We start from the raw sequence: 22,043 nt of genomic DNA, 5'->3' as shown, positions 1-22,043 counted from the left end.
TAAAAACTATTTTAAAAACCATTGAATTCGATTGCTTTTAAAATTGTTTGGCATATTAGCTGTGTCTGGTTACCCTAAAATTTGTAACAATTTGTACCAATTGTTGCTGGAAGTCGTCTGTTAACACAAAAAACCAGCAAAAGAGAGCGATTCGAGAGAGACATTTTGACAGTTCTTTCACTGAGAGCTTGCAAATTCTTGCTGGACAAATTTCTTCTAGCAAGCACTTGCAAGCTCTTCTTCTTCCTGAAAACAATCAATCAGCCGTTTTTAGTTTTTTGTTGATTTATGTTTGTGAACATTAAAAACAATTTTATTGTGGAAATAACATAGTCTAATTGTATTGTTTTATGGAGAGCAAATTTGTAAAGTGGAAAAATACTTTTTTGTTTTATTTTTAATAAAATACAACGTGTTTGCTTCCTTTGTTGGCGGACAAATTGTTCTGTTTTGGCAAGTCAGCTGATTGCTTGCTGGTTTTTGCTGGAAAGGTGTCTGTTTACTTTTTACAATTTTCTAGCAAAAGAGAATTAAAACCCCTTACTCTCTGAGAAAGTTCTTGCTGGACAATTCTTGCTAAGAAAGTAACCAGACAGACTTATTATTCAAACAGCACACACACATACAAAGATTGTGTATTTTGTTTTGACGTTTTAGAAACAGTCGAAAGAAAAAAATTAAATTGACAGGAAGCTTTAGCTAAGCTTTCTTATTAAACCATGAACAGGATATTTAACTTAACAGAAACAAAACGTTAACCGGAGAGATGCTCAACATAGGCACAATAAAAAACATATAAAAACTTCAAATACACAACTACTTTCCACTAATTACAACAGAACTAGTGTCATATGGCCTGTTCCCGTACTTTATAAAGTGGTAAAAGTAGTAAAAGTCGTAAACGATTTTCATATAAATTTTGTGTACGGGAACGCAAAATGTGTAAAAGTTGTAAAAATTGTAAAAACTTTTTAGTTCTGGAACAGAGCTATATATTGTATGAAAATGACAAATTAAATCGACTTGATTTGCTAAGTCCCAATTTACATTAGGCGAGTTTACTTGCGGCAATTGTCAGTTTGATGGAGGGAGAGGTGAGGCATATGGTAACCCTTTGCCTCTCAGCCCCCTCTCTCACCTACAAACTGACAATTGCCGCAAGTAAACTCGCCTAATGTAAATTGGGACTAAATCCACCATAGTCTGAACGTACAACTACTGTGTACTAAAAATCTATGGGCAAAATCGATTATACGATTTTCCCTCAAGTCAAAAATCGACTTCGACTTTTAGAGTTTTGACTGCAAATAATCGATTAAACGAAAGTCGACTGACCTATCCCTAGCGCAGCTAGCCAATCGAAAATTGTGAATAGGAGACTTGGTTAAAAATAAAACCAATTTTATTGAAAAATAAGGAAAATAAATAAAGAAATAAAAAAGCCTGTCTAATACAATAAAAATCGGTGTTAAGTGGAGATTAAGTTTAATTGGAAAATCCCAATTATTTTCTTAACAAAAATACACAGTCTCCCACTAACACAGACATAAAAGTCCAATCACACATCCAGCAACATCTTTTGTCGTCGTAAAGGAAAGAAAACAAGAAGCAGCAAAGCAAGATAACAAAGGCAATTTTTCGCAATAAACAACAAAAGTGCTGACAAGAAAAATTGCATTTTCCACACAAAACAATAGATAAATAATTGCGGAAATATCTCGAGGCATTTGGGAGAGTTTTATTAAGCCAATAGAAAAAACAAGCAAGGGAATTTGCAATAATGGATCGTAGGTAAGTTGACAAGTGAAATATATTACAGTTTTTTGCCATTTTGGCAAAAAATCTGCATTGTATTGTTTAGGAAAATTTGTTTGGGACATTCCTCCGAAATAGGGTAGACAAATAACAAAGAACATGGTATCGAATTTAAACTGAAAATTGTGCCAAGGTCTTTCATATACAATTTTCTTTCGACACACAATAAAAAACAAGAAGGCATCCACATACTCGCACTCTTAAATAATTAGGGCCATTTCGATACCTATGTTTTAAGGGGGTTTATTTACACTTGTTTTGCTCTTTTCATTTGTTTCAGAATGGAGGGGGAAACGGATATTCTTTAGGGGAATGACTGGGCGGGCTCTGTAAAGAAGATACATTTGTATTATTTGTAGTGCCGTTTAATTTTATAATTAGAGTGCAAGAGGTGATAGTGTAGTATTTGTATATTTTTATAAATCCTCATTAAGAGACCTTGTAATGGTATCCCACAAACACAACGCGCACGATTTTTGTTATTGTTTTTTACTTTCTTTTCATGTATAGTTTGTTTTCTTCCATTTACCTCATTTATTTTTGTTATTTAGTCTATACTTGCTACATGCCACATGTGTGTGTGCATATTGCATGATATCAGTTATTAGAGATCATGTAATTTTATTGATTGTACACACCTCTGACCTCCCTATAGTACAAGAGCGTGCAATAATTTGAGTAAATACACGCTTTATTAATAAGTAGTCTGCGGGTTTGAAAATTGTCAATGGTGTGCCGCCTTATTTTACTCTTGTGCCAGACACCGAAAATAACACATGAAAATTGTTTAGCTTTTAGGAGAGAGCATAGGTGAAGGAGCACCCTTTCTCCCATCTTACCTATAAGCTCAAAAAATGTTCATGAATATTTTCATAGTCTGGCACAAGACATACTTTTGTTATTTTTTATCTACTGGTTATAGGTAGTTTATATCAATTTTAACTCCCATACTGTCCATACAATTATGCGTTACATTTGTATTTGTTGTGTTCTGAAAGGCAAAGGACTTTTGTTAGTTTATACAGTGGGCGGCAATTCTATTCAAGTGAGTGGCACTGTATATCATCCTCGCCATCACCTATTTTTTTTTTTTTTTTGTTCTGTTGTTGCTATAATATGTGTGAGAGGTTCCCCGTTCTGGTTAATCTCCAGATTAAGCAATGTGGTTATAGTTATTGCCTGCATGTTTAAGGACTCTCAGGTTTGGAGGGACAATTGTAGAAGTGTAACGTTTTATTTCAATGGTATGGCACATTGTTATCGCCGAGCGCCGTTATAAACATCCTGCGACACAACTTGTAGAGTAGTTGTTCATGGCTGTCATGTTTATTGTGTGCAACGCCGGCATGCTAACCACTGCACCAAAGAATCCGACATAAAAGCATCTGAACGCCGTTTTTTCCTTAACCAGTGTATAGGCAATTGGGAAGGTTTTAGAGAGTTCACCAGAGAACTGGCTAGAGCATCGAAAGTGCTCCAACATTGCAAACGGTAGTAGTAAACCATGGGACAAGATTCTGGCGCGAACGAATCCGGAAAAGGGATTATTGGGCTGCTGTCGTGTTTAGCTGTGTGAATGCCTCTGTGAAAGTGATGAGCATATGCCCATTTCTTAGGTACCTCAATCGACATATATTCCTAGGATCCTCCAAACCCTACTTCTAGCCTCACTATAGGATAGGATAGGACTCCCCACCCAGGGATGTCAGGAGGGATCTTCATACAACGTTATTTCCTTTGGAAGCGTCTCTCGAATTCCACTTGCGAACAACACAATTGTTGCAGTAATACACTGTCCGTATGTAGGAGTGTTTATACTTTCTTTTCATAGTCTTACTTCTTTAATGGATTGGAAATATGGCGTTGTGGTCTATCTCCTCCTCCACAACCTCGTCCATCAAAGCGTCATGCCTGGGAAGGATGTGGCTATCGATTGCGTGTCGGATGTTTTACCACTTAATTGAGTTACGTTCTAGCTTCCTGGCATTCAATTCTCATGGCATAGTCTTGCACTACCATGACAGGAACTTGGCATACTCGTTTAGGCGCCTGATACTTGATCAACGAGGCTTCCTACTGCAAATCTAAAACAGCGATGGGCACTTGTTTTTAGTCAGTTTTAATTTTTAGTTAGTTTTTTTTTTAATTATTTTATAAGACCAAATTGTTATTGCAATTCAAAATTTCCTTAAAATGTGTGATAAAAATTCACTTTACTAAATTCTCATGTTGGTGGGCAGCGAGTGGCAGGATTTTTATATCCGATATTCTAAATGGGTATTTTAAAGGGCAGCAGGTAGAAAGTCTTCTGAGGAAAATCATTACCTCTGACGAGTTGGAGCAACTACTCTCAAAGACGTTATGGTTTTGTAAGAATGGGGAGGGGATCAAAGGATTTCCTTTTTTCACATATTTACTACTTTCAACCTTTTCACTTCCTTTCAGTTCCGGACGTTACTCGTACAATCGTCGTGAAGGTGGCCAACGGGGTGGCAATAATGGCGGTGGACACAATCAACACCATAACAATCATTCAAATTCATCCCTATCATCATCATCGTCTTCTTCCCTTTCATCCTCTTCAAATAATCATAATAACAATCATTATGATAATCATAATTCGTATAATTCACATCGTAATACAAGTAATAATTCATCACATTATTCGAATAATTCGCTGCAAAACAATACATCATCGTCGTCATCGATGTACGCAAATACCACAACACATATAAGCAATAATATAACACCTTCAGCCCGCGAACCGACCACACAACATGACGAACTTATACACTATATAAGAGAAGCATGGACAAAAGTAAGTTGTGATTTATTTAGCATTCACAGCAATAATTTCTAATTAACTTTATCTCTGTTTCATTTGTTGACAGGTTAGTGAACAAAGTACATCAGTTCTGTACAACGATACTGATAATCAATTAAAAAATTTTAAACCATTTAATTTGGAAGAGTATTGGGGCCAGCGAGTGGTACAAAATATACACATCTCTTCCCATGGTCATCAATAAGGAAGTCGACTCTATTTTATTTTACACACAGATACACTTGCAAAAAAGAAAAGGTGTTTAGACAACATTAAATATATTTAATTGCAAACAACATAAAAAATCAAACATTTTTTGACAAGAACACAATTGTATTTGTTGGCAAAAAAGAACAAAAACAATTTGCAGTAAATTAAAAAATATATATTTGAAAAATTCCACGTAAATATGACACACATACATATGAAAAAAGAATCAATCAGTCCCCTTAAAATTTCTTGAAACTCTCTTTTAAAAGTAAACAATATAGTATACCAACAAAATATAAAATACAAGAAAACATATAAAATTTAATTATCTAAAGAAGAAGAAATTTAAATTATATACAGGGTAACAGGAAATGTTCATAAGTTGTTTGTATTTCTGCAAATGACTTTGGTTTGCTTTCGTTAATTAAACAAACACACTTTGACAAACATTTGCATTGCGTGTGATGATGTATGTATATAAATGCCTTTTTTAATTTTGTATATTTTTTATAAATATATTACAAAATGTAGCGTAAATGCATTTCATTGGGTTTCTTAAAGCATTTTTGAGATTATGTATATTTAATAAAAAATAAAAACAAATTTTAAACTGCCATATTAAAAATATTGCAAAATCAATTCTCGAATTGTATTTAATTATCGATTTTTTTCTTTCTGAGTAACCCTGTATATAATTTATATATCGCTGTCTATATAAGCAATAGTATGTTAGTATATAAATAACAAAAAAATGCGAAAAATGTAAAACACCAATATTTTGACCATATGAAAATAACACACACACACACAGACAAGTGGTATATTTACTTTTTGAAATTGTTCGTTAAATACACACACACATTTTTAAGTTTATATCAATTTCAACAACCCGAATCCTAGCCATCCGGGCTAACCATTCCTATTCTCTATATAGATATCCCTTTTTATTTCGTCTATTTTTTATCCTACTTTGTATGTGTTTGAAACGTCCTCTATTTAAATCTTGTTTATTTTTATATGTTTTATGGATTTGCTTTTTTTGTAATGGTATTTATTAAAAAAAAAAAAAACAAAAAAATCTAAAGCAAAATGTTTTTCTTTTCTACATTTGTGTGTTTAGTCAGTGATCGATCTTTGGCAATTGGCATTTTGTTTCATTTCACATTATTGCTTCTTAATCACTTATAAAAATTAAGCGTATTAAGTAAAATTAGATTATACCATATGAGAGGTCTTTGAAATCGTAAGTTTTTCTTTTTTGGGAAAGGACATGGTATTATAATGTTTTTCATCCTTTTACTATCTAGAAAATATGTTTCAAATAAAAAGGAAATTTGTCCCATGACAAAAAAAATAATAGTGTTTATTTAGTGAATGTAAGTTGATGGCCCTATACGGAATGTTAGTCCTATAGGGGAATTAATAAGCGTAGATTTCAAACCACTGGTATTTTTCAAGGTACGTGCATTCTTATCAGTTTGCAACTAGTACCCATGCCTTACATACATCTCCGAATGAACAAGGGAAATTATTTCAGGCTAATTAGTGCATCCGGATTTATATTAGCTTAATGATGTGGGACTTTTTATAGCCGAGAAGTTTTACATGGGTGAAATACTCACGAAATGTCGCCAACATTACGCCAAAAATCGGGGGTTAAAAAAAATTTTTGGATTTCTAAAAATTACTTTTTTAACAATGATCGTAGATTTATTTTTTTTGTTTATTTTATTTATTCAATCGTTTTTTGTTTTATAACGGTAATTGTAGAGAAAAACGAAATTTCTAAAATTTTCAATTTAAACGGGCATAACTTCTATTTTTAACAACGAATTTCTATACATCGTTTATTTAAAAGGGGCGAATAATATCTTTCGAACAAAATATTAAGTTTTGAAATCTGTTAACAAGTGGCTATGTTATAGTGGTTGAGGTGCAAAAACGGGAAAATGATTTTCCTCGTGTTCTAGTTTACTTGGAAGATACCAGTTGCGTTGCCAGAAGTGAAAATCACACAAAAAAATAAGTGAATTGACATATATTTTTGTCAAATTCATTCAATATAAGTGCTTTGACCCTTCTGCTATTGGTTTAATTGTAAAACAGTATAAATTTTAATACAAATATGGAATTTTCTATTATTAAGGGATCGATTATGCATTGCCACTAAACTTGAGTTGTGTTGTTAACTGACAGCGCGACTGAGATGAAATGTTGTATTATTGATGTCAACACAATTGGGTGGTCGATAAACGTTTTATCGATCAGTGTTTTTTCAAACTTGTGAACTCAATTCCATCCGAAACACAAATCGCAAAAAAAAATAATAAAAATTATTTTAAAATGATAAGTCCACTGGAATTATTTTTTGTGATGATGAAAATGTACAGGACATTGCATCTATTAGAATAAATTGGAATGGTCATATGCACAGTATGTTGATGCTCATGTTGGAAAGATCTGTATAATCAGTAAATTACATATTTTAGGTTTAAGGCGTATTTTCGATTGCCAAAGGATGCCATAGTGGAAACGTTAAAAAATGATTTTTAAAATTGTACGCTGCGTTGGGATTTTTTTTTTTTTTGAAAGGGAGTTTCCATATATCCCATGCCAATGCGTACAATTGAATGCTTCAATCTACATTGTCGAACGTATTGAAACAAGTTGTCCACTTGATAGAGGACAACTTGTGCCAAATTCGATCGTTTCGAAGTTGACGAATGAGGAAAAAAGACAAAATAAAAATAATTTTTATCAAAAACGACTTGGGTGTAGACATGTGCACATTGGATTTGCACTCAATTTATCAAATAATATTTCAGACTGTTATTTTGTCGTTATTTTCACCAAATTAATTAATGATACAAATAATCAACAATTGTTAAGAAATTGTTTTTTTCCTTTCAATTTTACTTCTTGTTTCTTCGAAAATGTTGACTGCAACTGATAATAGATGGTTGCTAAAAAATAGCCGCTTCGTCAACTGAGTTTCGCAACTTCAGTTGAAGTTTGCCTTACATAAAGTAATTTTGGCAACTGACAACGCCACTCAACGATAATTGTTATCCACAATAGACCCCTAAATTTGCTGTCGGCAACGCAACTGGAGTCTGCCATCCATAATCGACCCCTAAGTTAGTTTTCGAAAACTTTAATAATCGTGGATTTTTAAAATGTATTTTTAATAGTCGTGTTTTTTACATTTGTTAATAATGGAATTTTAAATTTATTTTTTTAATAATCGTGGAACTTTAAATTTATTTTTTTATTTTATTTATGGGTCGATTATCGATAGCAATTATGGTTGAGTGGAATTGTCAGTTGTCAAAATTACTTTATGTATGGCAACCTTCAACAGAAGTTGCGAATCTCAGTTGACGAACCGGCTATTTTTCAGCAACCAGTTATTTTCAGTTGCAGTGAATATTTTCGAAGAAACAAGAAGTAAAATTGAAAGGAAAAATACACTTTCTTAAAAATTGTTGATTATTTGCATGACTAATTAATTTTGTGTATCAAAAATATGGTGAAAATAACAACAAAACAACAGTTTGAAATATGAATTGATAAATTGAGTGCAAATCCAATGTGCACATGGGTTCCATCTATACAGCCGACTACACCAGGGAATTTCGTTTTTGAATAAAAATGATTTTTGCTTTGTCTTTTATACTCCTCCGTTAACTTCTAAACGATCCAATTTGTCCTCTATCAAGTGGGCAACTTCCTTCAATACGTTCGACAATATAGATTGAGCCATGCAATTGTTGTAATCATTGCCATGGGACTTTTGGAAACTTCCCTCCGCAAAAAACTCAACGAAGCGCACACTTTTAAAAGTGGGGGTATTGCTGTTGCTCTCTAACTTACTTTGAAGTTATTCTTTAACGTTTCCACAATGTAAACTACGGCATCGAAAATACGCCTTAAACCTAAAATAATTTACTGATTATACAGATCTTTCCAACATGAGTTTCAACTGACAGTACAGATGGCAATTCCAATGGATTCAAATTGTCCCTCAAATTTCTTTTAATAGATGTCATATTCTGTACATTTTCTTCACCATCAAAAAACAATTCCACTGAAGTAATCATTTTAAAATAGTTTTTTTTTGCGAATTGTGCCTTTTGAATTTAATAGAGCTCACAAGTTGGAAAAAACACTGATCGATAACACGTTTATCGACAACCCAGTTGGGTTGACATCAGTAATACAACATTTCATCTCAGTTGTGCTGACAATTTACAAAGCAACTCAAGTTTAGTGGCAAATCGACCCCTCAATAATTTTTGTTAGTAATCTTGGAATTTTTAATTTTTTTTATAATATTCGTGGATTTTTTGTTTTTTCAAAATAGTCTGACTTAATCCCATTGTTGTTGTCTTAATATTTTAAAACAACTATTTTATTAGTGGAAAAGATTTGGCATTGTTCGCCAAGGGGTAAGGCAGGGAATACTATAGTTTCGATCCACGCCACTGGATCTCATCAGTTCCCTTGTTTCTTGTTTGTGGATATTCTCCACCGAAGTTATTTTTCAATAACTTCTTCAACAAGAAACTTTTTATACCCAAACATCAATCGTCAGCTCGAAGTATAAAGGTAAGCAAAGAAAAAAGTTCAATGAGAAGTTTTTCCTTGGCAACCTCATACAACTCCGACGAAAGTGTCTGCGAAAACAATTCAAAACTCTTCCACTTGTATGTGTCGTCGAATTTTGACGAATGCACACACCAAAATTTGGTTGGTCTGCTTTACAGCAAAAACAACACACGTCGTGCCAGTGTCTTCAATTTGAAGCATTGTGGCGTTTTTTTAATTGGGATAGCGTTTGCAATTTTGTTTTTTTTTTTTTTCAAAATAGTCTGGCTTAATCCCATTGTTGTTGTTTTAATATTTTAAAACAACTATTTTATTAGTGGAAAAGATTTGACATTGTTCGCCAAGGGGTAAGGCAGGGAATACTATAGTTTCGATCCACGCCACTGGATCTCATCACTTCCCTTGTTTCTTGTTTGTGGATATTCTCCACCGAAGTTATTTTTCAAAAACTTCTTCAACAAGAAACTTTTTATACCCAAACATCAATCGTCAGCTCGAAGTAAAAAGGTAAGCAAAGGAAAAAGTTCAATGAGAAGTTTTTCCTTGGCAACCTCATACAACTCAAAATTCGACGACACATACAAGTGGAAGAGGTTTGAATTGTTTTCGCAGACACTTTCGTCGGAGTTGTATGAGGTTGCCAAGGAAAAACTTCTCATTGAACTTTTTTCTTTGCTTACCTTTATACTTCGAGCTGACGAACAATGCCAAATCTTTTCCACTAATAAAATAGTTGTTTTAAAATATTAAAACAACAACAATGGGATTAAGCCAGACTATTTTGAAAAAAAAAACAATATTGCAAAAGCTATCCCAATTAATACAAGTAAAAAAGCATTAAGTTCGGCCGGGTCGAACTTTTTATACCCCCCACCATAAAATATTCTGAACTAAATGGAATAATTGGTTTTCATTCCTGTCCCCAACTTTAAGTGGGTACGTTAAAATTTCAGATAATGTTTATGGTGCCTATATCTAACTATGTATATTGACAATTTTTGGTGGGCTAGAAATTGGGAGGTACCGTTATATAGGGGTTATAATAAAACATGGGCCTATGTTGACAGTTTTTGATGGTAGCCTTTAATGTCAAATAATTCCTAATTCGGTTAAAAATTTTAGCTAGAATCGTCAAAATACCGAAAATCGGTAATGTTATAGCTAATTCGGTCTAGAAATATGACTTAAAATGTCAAAATACCGTAAATCGGGGGTACCGTTATATGGGGGCTTTATCCAAAACGTGGCCCTATGTCCACGAGTTTTGTTATATATGTTTATTGACACTTAAGAACCCTAAATGTCAAATTATAGCTAAATCGGTCTGAAAATGTAGCTAAAAACGTCAAAATACCGTAAATCGGGGGGTAACGTTATATGGGGGCTATACCAAAACGTGGACCTATGTCCACAACTTTTGTTATATAAGTTTATTGATACTTAGGAACCCTAAATGTCAAATTATAGATAAATCGGTCTGAAAATGTTTCTAAAACCGTCAAAATACCGTAAATCGGGGAATACCGTTATATGGGGGCTATACCAAAACGTGAACCTATGTCCACAAGTTTTGTTATTTATGTTTATTGACACTTAAAAACCCTAAATGTCAAATTATAGCTAAATCGGTCTTAAAATGTAGCTAAAAACGTCAAAATACCGTAAATCGGGGGGTACCGTTATATGGGGGCTATACCAAAACGTGGACCTATGTCCACAAGTTTTGTTATATATGCTTAGTGACACTTAAGAACCCTAAATGTAAAATTATAGCTAAATCGGTCCGAAAATGTAGCTAAAAACGTCAAAATACCGTAAATCGGGAGGTATCGTTATATGGGGACTATACCGAACCGTGGACCTATCTTGACAATTTTTAGTGGAGCAATTTCGCGGCCATTGGGAACCTCAAATGTAAAATTTCAGCTGGTTTGGGCAACAAATGCGGCTAAGATCCTTTAAATACCTTAAATCGGGAGGTACCGTTATATGGGGGCTATACCAAAACTTGGACCGATATAGCCCATCTTCGAACTTGATCTTTCGGCGGCTAAAAAAATTGTATTCCCCAATTTTCAGCGAAATCGGTCAACAAATGCGACCTGTATGTTGCGAACGGACGGACGGACGGACATGCATAAATCGACTCAGAAAGTGATTCTATGTATATCCCTAGAAGGAACTATGGGTCTATCTCGCTTCCTTTTGTATGTTACATACAAATGCACTAACACATAATACTCCTTACCACATAGTGGTGTAGGGTATATAAACGCCACAATGCGTCAAATTCGTGGATTTTTTTAATTTATTTTTTAATAATCGTCAATTTTTTAAAGTTATTTTTAATAATCGTTGATTTTTTAATTTTATTTCTTAGTTTTTGTTTATTTTTTAAATTTATTCTTTTAATAATCGTGGATTTTTAAAAATTATTTTTTTAATAATCGGGTATTTTCTAAATTCATTTATTTAATAATAGAGGATTTTTAAAACTTTTTTTTTAATAATCGTGAATTTAATAAATATTTTTTTAATAACCTTGTTTAATTTTAATCTATTTTTTTAATAAACGCTGATTTTTTAAATTTTGTTTATTAACAATTATGGATTTTTTAAATGTATTTTTTTAATGGCCTTAAATTTTTAAAAATTATTTTTTTAATAATAGTGGATTTTTATACCCTCCACCATAGGATGGGGGTATATTAAGTTTGTCACTACGTTTGTAACTACTCGAAATAATCATTGTAGACCCACAAAGTATATATCGTCACCATAAATGCCCAAAGACGTAACCGACACGCAAATCGAAATTCGTTTTTTGATGGGATCTGATACATACAGCTAAAATACATGCTCTGGCAAAATTTCAAGCTTCTACGCTTAAAAACAACGATCCTATGAAGAAATGGTATTTCGGAAAATGGGATAATATTGCAGATTTTGTTGTAATGACGAATCCCAAAACCAAGCGTTTCCGCGGTTATGGTTTCATTAATTACTACCATTCGTGTAGGATTGATAATATCCCAAATACTCGCCCTCATAAGATTAATATTCCATTAAACAGTTTTTCACTTTATAACGTTTTTTGCTTCTCCTGTAAAGTTTTGATTTTGTGGGTTACGTCTTCGGGCATTTATGGTGACGATATATTCTTGATCAGCGTGCAATTCTACATCGATATAGCCATGTCCGTCCGTCTGTCTGTCTGTCCGTCTGTGGAAATCACTCTAGCGTCCGAAGGGATTGACGTAGGTTGATGAAATTTTGGGAAAATATGTTATATTTACGTAGGACTTTTGGTATTGAAAGCGGGCTATGTAGGTCCACGCTTTCGTATAGCCCCCATACAAAATGACGCGTGACGCGTGGTCGTTTTAAGGAATTTTTAAGATATTTGGTCCATTTTACCACCGAATTGGTTGTAATTTGGTACTTTGTGTCTCCAGAGGCCAAAATATATTCCTACCAAAGTTGGGTTATATAGGTCCACGTTTTAGTATAGCCCCCATATAAGGCCCCATATAAAGTACGCGTCATTTTAATATATTTTGAATGTATTAGACCCATTTCTCCACAGAATTGGTTGTAATTTGGTATTTTGTGTCTTCAGAGGCCAGAAAACATTCCTACCAAAGTTGGGTTACATAGGTCCACGTTTTGGTATAGTCCCCACATAAGACCCCTTATAAAGTACGCGTCATTTTAATATATTTTGAATGTATTAGACCCATTTGACCAAAGAATCGGTTGTAACTTTGTATTTTGTGTTTCCAGAGGCTAAGAAACATTTCTACCATAAAATGTTTATATAGGTCCACGTGTTGATATAGCCCCCCATAATACAATATCTCCCGATTTTCGATACTTTGAACGTTTTAGCCTCATTATAACATCGATATGGCTGAAATTTGGTATTTAGTCTTCTTTAGGCGTATAAAACTTTCCCCCAGAAATTTGTAGGTATAGGTCCACGCCATCATATAGCCCCCATAGAACGGTACCTTCCGAATTTCGGTATTTTGAAGGTTGTGGCCACATTAATCCACCGAAATGGCTGAAATTTGTGGTGGAGGGTATAAAAAGTTCGGCCCGACCGAACTTAACGCTTTTCTTACTTGTTTTAATTTATTTTGTTAATATACGTGAATTTCTAACATTTATTTTTTAATAATCGTGAATTTTAGAAATTTATTTTGTAAAAATCGTGGATTTTTTAAATTTTTTTTAATAATCTTGGATTTTTAATTTTTTTATTATATTATGGATATAAAAAAATAATATTTAATAATATTGGTTTTTAAAAAGCTATTTTTTAATAATAGTGAATTTTTAATTTTTTTAATAATCGTGGATTAAAAAAATATTTTTTAATATATCGTAGATTTTAAAAATGATTTTTTGTTGGATTGGATTCTTATGAATTATATTTTTTATAATTGTGGATTCATTTTTTTAATAATCGTGGGTTTTTAGAACTATTTTTTTAATAATCGTCAATTTTTAAGAAAAATATATTTTAGAAATCGTGCATCGACCGATTTGAAATATAAAAAGTTTAGTCCGTGTGGTTAAACCACTTTTCTGGTATTCTTTTCGATTTTCTGTCTGACAGAAAAACAAAATTTTGATTTCAAAATGCAAATTTATTTACCCAAAAAAAACCCAAAAAAGAATTTACCCGGTATTTACTCATCACAACAAAAGGCGATTCAAAGTGTTCAACTTATAGTTTGTCGCTCTAATAAAACCATTTGATATGGTCAGACATGTTTAACTCTTCGAAGATGTCAAAAGTACTTCCCTGAGCCCTTTTTTGATACGTTGGGTTACCAGTAATACGTGAATTTAGAAACATGAAGTCCATATTCTGTAGAGTCGAGAAGAGGTGTTATCTCCGAAACTATTTAACCTATTTTTCTGCTATTTCACGCCCTCCCGGTATTGAGATAATTACCAGCGTGGATCATTGTACGCTCATGACGTCAGGTCCCAACGTTGATAACATTTGTGTCAGGTTAAATGAGCTCTTCTATGCAAAGAGGTTGGAAATATCCGTCACTTCGTCAACAACCATATTGTTCACCACATGAACTGTCGAGATAAAGCTCCCACTGAATGTGCAGGTCGATGGGTAAATAATTCCGACCACTAATTACCCCAATGTCCTGGGGACCACAATCGATAGCTTATATAAGTAGATTGAGCTTGCCATTGTTATCTGCGATAACACGAAAAGTAGGAACAAGGTTCTCATATCCCTAGCTGGCAGGTCATGCGGATTAGATAAAGAAACCTTGTTAACCACATACAACGCCAAAGGTTTGTCTATGGTGAGCTATGCGGCATTAGTTTGCTTTGCCAACGTCAGTAATACACAATGGATGAACTTACAAACTTGTCAAAATGCTACCAAGAAAACTGAAACAAATATTTGCTTAATGTGACCTTACCTAAGGTAACCCGTTATTTTTTCGAAGTTTTTTCTATTTCCGTATACGTCTAAATACCGACTGAATCAACGGTCACTTTCATCAATCGTGGAGACAATGGGCCAAATGTCAGAGTAACCGCTTCAGAGAATTGGGAAATAATACTGATATTATACGCATTGCGCATAAAAACAAACAATTTATATTTCTATTATTATATTTTATGCGAAATTAAACAAAACTAAAAACATACATATGTATTTCATTAAACAATTAATATCAAATAAATTTAAGAACACAAATTGGAGCTGTGCCCAAAATGAATTCGGCTGTTATATGTGGAGATATCATAAAATAATACAACAAACTGAAGAACATAACAAAACAATAAAATTATCCGCAATTTGGTAATACAATTCAAAGAATAATTAGCAGCCATTCTAAGGATATTCCATTTGAATGATCTTTTCAAAAGTGTATTTTGTAATTTTAGTATTTGAATAACAAAATAATTCAAGAATAAAAAATTTACGGCAGTGAGGATCCCTAATAGTATTACTAAATCCAGCATAAAGGTGTCTTCTTTAGTTGCAATAAAAGACATGTTTGAATTTGCTGATTCATTATTAAAATTGGCCTTTATAGGAAAAAGTGGAGTGGCGATTGTTAAAGTACTCTGTTTTTCAAAATCCTTTAATTTCAGATCTTCTATATTAAAAATGTTTTGAATAATGTTGGTTTCATTTTGATATTTGATTATTCCATCGATTTGAAACTTGTTCAATGACAAGTAATTTTCCTCCATGTTGTTTAGAGCTTTGTGGTTTTTATTAAATACATCTATGATTGCCTCAAATATGGGATTGGGAGAAACATTCCATTCAAAGTGATGTTGATTATTAGTATCGTTGCTGTTGTTGCATTTCATATTCAAAGACATTTGATTAATCTCGTCAGATAGTAGGTCGTCCTCTGTATAGTCTTCACTAGAAAGTTGCATGGTAACGCTAAAAAACATATTTTTAAATCAATAGTATGCTGCTTTAATGGTATGTTGCTTTAATTTTCCATAAAAATTCTTGGTTTTTATTTTATTGAATTTTTGTTTTGTTCATTTGTTTTTAAACTCCTTTTCGACAGTTCAAGAAAAGACGACTGGAGTAAATTAATTTTTCGATAGGATAAAAAATGTTTTATATGCATTGTGTTCCCGTACTTCTTTAAAAATTACTTTCCCATCCAAATTTGTTCAAAAAGAAGGGTAGCAGAAAAATTTCAAAAAAAAAAATATATCTACTCAGACAAATTTTAGCTCCATAAAGTATTTTTAAAAACATGCATGACGCCTTTTAGGACGTTAAAAGTTCAACCTAGTTGTCTTCTTTGGACCGTAAATAATGTCTTTCAAGTATCCATGTTTACCACGCTTCTTAAACAATCTTCAAAAATGGGTCCCCTTAAAAACCTTTTTGCTAAAATAAAAATCGTTACTTTTTGCCATGGTAGAACAATATAAGCTCTGTTCCAGAACCTGCAAGAAGCTACTATTTTTACTAAGATAACATTTTTAACATTTGTTATCGGTGAAAATAGTAAAAAATAGTAGATTCTTGCAGTTCTGGAACAGACCAATAATGTAAAAGCAATACCCAGCTGACATACAGGTATGTGATGGAAAACGATTCGACTCGCTTTGCCATAAATCGAAATCGTATATCTCTAATTTTGGTGAATATTTTAATGAAATTGAAAATGGATTCTAAAAATATTATTCAAATAAGGGGCTTTTGCGAAACAAATCTAGCATAGGCTGTAACGTTAGCTTCAAATTCCATATGACATTTTATATATTTATTTCTATGTTCGATGTATATTAGGGATATATACTTTTATTCATATCAATAATATGTAACCTCTACCAAGTCCAACCAACGTGCCGCACACTATGACACCGCTTATAGAAGCGGTATAATATTTGTTAGTCAGCCTTATTACGTTTGGCGTAGTCGTATCCAAAACTGCAAGTTGAAGTGTCGAAACGATTGATTGGTATTATGAATATATTCGTCCTTAAAAGCTAAAATATCAAATTTTAAAGAATTCTTTTGGTAAACAAATTAATAGAATTGTTAGTAGATCATGTTTAAGATTTTAATCCAGAAGAAAAACCAACCCTACAGTTTTTACAATCAAAATAATTGTTTGGCGTAGACGTTTTTGTTTTCATTGACGTAGTCGATCTCGTAGGGTTATTTTATGGTATCACGAAAAATTTACGACAACGACAATTTTTTTCTCATACAAAATTAAAAAAATATATATTTGTTTAATTGTTAAAAAATTCGTTCGAAATCATCTTTTCAACAAGAACTAAGAAATTTGCATTGATTGAATCTTTATACGAAGACTCTAAAGCGCTCGGCACATACGGTCCGTTTAGTGACACGTTGGGACATGCGTTGTCCCAAAAAAGTTAAATTATGTTTAACTTTAATGCGTCAGCCATGTGGTTGTTTTTCAAAAAACTTGGCATCACTTACACATTTTTCATGTGGTTGTTGTAGCGTGACGCTCAACGCATCGTATGTGCCGAGCGCTTAACAAATTTTCAATAGAAAGTTTGTCAGCTGATAAAAACACGAAAGTTGTTATACGAAAATAAAGAAAAGAAGTAAAATTTGTATTTATTCAATTTCCAATATATTTCATTAATCATTGCAAACAAATCTTTTGAAATTGATTTGTTTTTATTTTTAGTCCATATTTACATTAAGCGCTCGGCACATACGGTGCGTTGTGCGTCGCGCTACAACAACCACATGAAAAATGTGTAAGTGATGCCAAGTTTTTTGAAAAACAACAACATGGCTGGCGCATTAAAGTTAAACATAATTTAACTGTTTTGGGACAACGCATGTCCCAACGTGTCACTAAACGGACCGTATAGCCCTCGGCACATACGGTCCGTTTAGTGACACGTTGGGACATGCGTTGTCCCAAAACAGTTAAATTATGTTTAACTTTAATGCGCCAGCCATGTTGTTGTTTTTCAAAAAACTTGGCATCACTTACACGTTTTTCATGTGGTTGTTGTAGCGCGACGCACAACGCACCGTATGTGCCGAGCGCTTATGTGCCGAGGGCTTTAGGTAATTTTCCTTGCGGCAATTGTCAGTTTGTCCCAATTTACATTAGGCGAGTTTACTTGCGGCAATTGACAATTGTCTAATGTAAATATGGACTAATATGCAGTCGTTAAAAAAATCTGTCACGACTCTTTCCTCGTATTTCAACGCCCTATATGATACCGATTTGTCGTATCAAAAAAAAATAAATGTTATTTATAACCCAAGAAATCCGTCCAGGGAATGATGAATGTGTTTTTTATGGATGTTGCTATAAAATAAAAAAATGTTCGTACTATATAACTTTTCATCATAAAAAAATGCAAACTACGACTACGCGTACGATATTTGAACGCATACGGCTATGCCAACCGTGAATATGTGTGGTATTTTGTTAAATTTGAAAAAATTAAAGCCCTAGTAAACATGTGCTTTTTGATTTCAAAAACAAATGTTTGAAACAGCTTCTCCTTTTTCAATGAATTTTTAGCGACCCCAAACATTTTTGCAAGAATTCTACTTTCTGCGACAAATTATCCATTCAGTGGAATGATGTGGATACTTTCAAATTGAAAATGTAACGAATTTTCATTCATGTTATTCAACATATACAATCAAATGTGAAAAAATATTAGTTTTTTAAATTCTAATAATTTATAGACATTTACTTGTTTTTTTTACATGTACAGTTGACACTAACATTACAAACAAAAACAAATTCCTATGTGGTTGTTGTTGAGTTGTATTTGTTGTAGTATTTACTCTACCATTTTGTTCTACCATGACTTTTTGCAATTATAAAAGCTTTGTTCCTTTACCTTAAAGTTTCATAAAGTTTTACCACTTTTACCATTATAAACTCGGAAAGCCTTACTTAACCCCAAAGAGTAGTAAAACTTGAAGCAAAATTTAAGAGAGAGCATGCCAAAATGGTTTTCTCTTTTATTTCTTTATGTTCGACAAAATTCGTGGTGTGAAAAGTGGAAAATCTGTCAAACTACTGAATTGATATTTATCTGACAACTAGTACTATGTTTACATTAACGAAATCCACTCGATTTCAACTGTCAATTCCATTGCTCAAACGTCAAATGAAATCCAATAGACTTCAGATGAGTTCCCATTTGACGTATACACAAAGGAATTGACAGATGAAATCGAGTGGATTTCGTAAATGTAAACATAGTATAAGGCAAAAGAAAACAACGCACACTGTCAAAGTAAAAAAATAATAGATATAAAGCAATAAAATAAAAAACAATGAAATCTATTTTTTATTAATTATTGTCTTTTTAGGACGAAGGCCATTATTTATGAAAAATCAGCCTTTGTCTTCTAGCCATTAGCATTCAAATACGCCTGATGAGCCTGGCTTAAACCACCAGGCGAAACGATCGTAGCGTAATGGTTGAGTGTGTGGTATTTCGCTAGAATTCATTTTTCAATACAAAACTCCTTAGGCCATGTTAGCTCGATTAATCCAATTAATTAATTAAAAAAATTATTTTTGTTTGTTATTATTTTTAGGCATACATGTTTGTTTTTTGACATTGCCTCCAGAAAGAAAGAATTTTTAGAGTTTTCTCTTTTGCTACTTTTACCATTAAAAAAGTGAAGGAACAAAGCTAAAATCTTCAGTGCCTCCAAAACTGTAGCGAGCTTATTTTTTAATTCACTTTGCATTGATATATTTATAGAGAAAATAGCATTCACATTTCATTGATTACACTCATTGTGACAATTGACTGTTGCTATAAACTGTCAGAAGTTGCCAAACACACGTACACGTGTTTACGTTTGTATTTATTTGTAATATTAACTTCTTAAAAATATTCAATAAAAACAAAAAATGGATAAAATAAAACTACAAAATAATAACTATAGTGACGATGATCAATACGAACCCACAGATTCCGATGAAGATTATAGTGAGGAAGAAAAAGAATTATTGCAAGAGGTGCGAAAGGGAAGAACTCGTGATAAATCCAAACAAAATGAGGTACTTGCATTCACAGAATCTGAAGACGAGGAAGATGACGATGAAGCGGACGGAGAAGCCGGTGATGACAATGAGGATGACGATGAAATGGGCTTGGCTGACAGTGATATAGAAGGAGCCGAACAAAATGATGATGATTTACCAGATACAAAGTATTGGGGTAAAAAATCCAGTGCCTACTATAATACTGATTTTGTTGATCAGGATTATAGCAGTTACAATGAGAAGGAAGAAGAGCTAGCTAAGTTGGAGGAAGAAGAAGCTAAAGCCATACAATTGCGTTTGGCCAAACAACTAAAGGAAGCAGATTTTGAATTGGATGATACCTTCAAAAAGTTAAAAAAGGCCAAGAAGTCCTCGATTGCAGAAGAAGAAAAGAGTACTTTGCTCAAAGCCGATTTCTCAGGTCTGAGTAAAAGAGAACGTTTGGAGCTATTTGAGAAAGATTCTCCAGAATTCTCAGGTCTTATTGGTGACTTTGAGGGTTATTTGGAGGAGATACAACAACTACATGCTCCAGTCTTAAATTATGTTCATAACAATAAGGTGCCCATGATTCCAGCCCTGCAATTTGCCCAACATTATCAAAATATTGCCCTAACATATTGCAGTAATTTGGCATTTTATTTGTTGCTCAAAGCCAACAGATCGTCAATTCAAAATCATCCAATTATACAGAGATTAATGCAGTTGAAGAAGCTACTCAATCAACTGAATGATAAGCATGAAAATATTATAAAACCACAATTGGAAGCATTATTGGAACGTATACAAGATGGTGATGAGTTTGAGGTGTTGGAAATGAAGAAGGTTGAAGACCAGGAGGAAAAAACTAAGAAACAAAAACGTACCAAGAAACAATTCAAGTTGGGTATTTTATCGGGACTGGATGACGAGACAACAGAAGAAGAACCCAAAAAGAAAAAAGCTAAAAAGGCAGAATATGAAGATGAGGATAAAAAGGACAAAGATTTGGCGGCATTGGCTCAAATGTCTTCAGATGATGGTGATGATGGAGAAGAAGATGCCATGGGCGAGGAGGAAGAAGAATATGAAGAAGGTGAAGATGGAGAATCTCGTCGTGGTATTACATATCAAATTGCCAAAAATAAGGGTCTTACACCTCATCGTAAGAAGGAACAACGTAATCCTCGTGTTAAACATCGTGGCAAGTATCGTAAGGCATTGATTCGCCGCAAAGGTGCCGTTCGAACTGTCCGCAAAGAGACATCACGTTATGGTGGTGAAATTTCGGGTATTAAGGCTACCGTCAGCAAGAGTATTAAGTTCAAATCTTAATCAAATCTTCGAAGTGTGTAAATACTATAATTTGTTATATTTAATATATGTACTATGTAGATTATTAGTAAATTGGAATAAAATGTGCCTACCATAAATTGGTACAATAAAGTGAAACAGGTTTAAGAATGTTTTGTTTTCTTTTTTTTTGGAAACAAGAGGAGCGTGCGTGGAATTTAGAAACAAAAGGTTAAAGTGCCGTGGAATTGTGTAGATATTATAAGAATCAGGACATAGGAAAATATTTTTTAATAAACCAAAATTTTTAAAAAATATTTTCTTTAAAATTTTTTAAAAATATTTTTTAACAATTGTGGATTTTTAGAAACTATTTTCTTTAATAATCGTGAATGTATAATTTTTTTTATTAATCGTGGATTTAAATTTTTTTTGATAATCGTGGACTTAAAACTTTTTATTAATCATGGATTTTTATTTTTTATTAATCGTGGATTTTAAAGATTTATTTTTTAATTATCGCGGATTTTTAAAAAAATTATTTTTTAATAACCGTTGATTTTTTAAGAAAATATTGTTTTAATAATCGTGGATTTTTAAGCATTTGTTTTGATAATCGTCGGTTTTTAAAAATTATATTTTTTGCATAATCGTGGATTTTTAAAAATTATGTATTTAATAATCGTCGATTTTTAAAAATTAATTTTTTTAAAGTCGTGTATTCTTAAAAATTACTAAATATATCAAGGGGTCGATTACGGATAGCA

The 22,043-nt window shown here is 32.8% G+C and overlaps 2 protein-coding genes across 2 annotated transcripts; both read left to right on the top strand.

The window, feature by feature from the left end:
- The first annotated feature begins 1,291 nt into the window (after positions 1–1,291).
- On the top strand, positions 1,292–6,203 carry LOC141394073 (uncharacterized). The gene is made up of 3 exons (XM_073967907.1): positions 1,292–1,791; positions 4,261–4,633; positions 4,707–6,203. Exons 1-3 carry the CDS (start codon positions 1,781–1,783, stop codon positions 4,842–4,844), a joined length of 522 nt encoding a protein of 173 aa, XP_073824008.1. The 5' UTR covers positions 1,292–1,780; the 3' UTR covers positions 4,845–6,203.
- Positions 6,204–19,773: 13,570 nt separating this feature from the next.
- On the top strand, positions 19,774–21,444 carry Sas10 (UTP3 small subunit processome component Sas10). The gene has a single exon (XM_073965791.1). It carries the CDS (start codon positions 19,870–19,872, stop codon positions 21,316–21,318), a length of 1,449 nt encoding a protein of 482 aa, XP_073821892.1. The 5' UTR covers positions 19,774–19,869; the 3' UTR covers positions 21,319–21,444.
- Positions 21,445–22,043: the final 599 nt, after the last annotated feature.

This window comes from Musca autumnalis, unplaced genomic scaffold (assembly GCF_047663935.1).
Source record: "Musca autumnalis isolate F117 unplaced genomic scaffold, ASM4766393v1 scaffold_2, whole genome shotgun sequence".
Taxonomy (NCBI): Eukaryota; Metazoa; Arthropoda; class Insecta; order Diptera; family Muscidae; genus Musca; species Musca autumnalis.
Note: the sequence above shows the minus strand (reverse complement) of the source record. Positions and strands in the feature narration are given on the sequence as shown.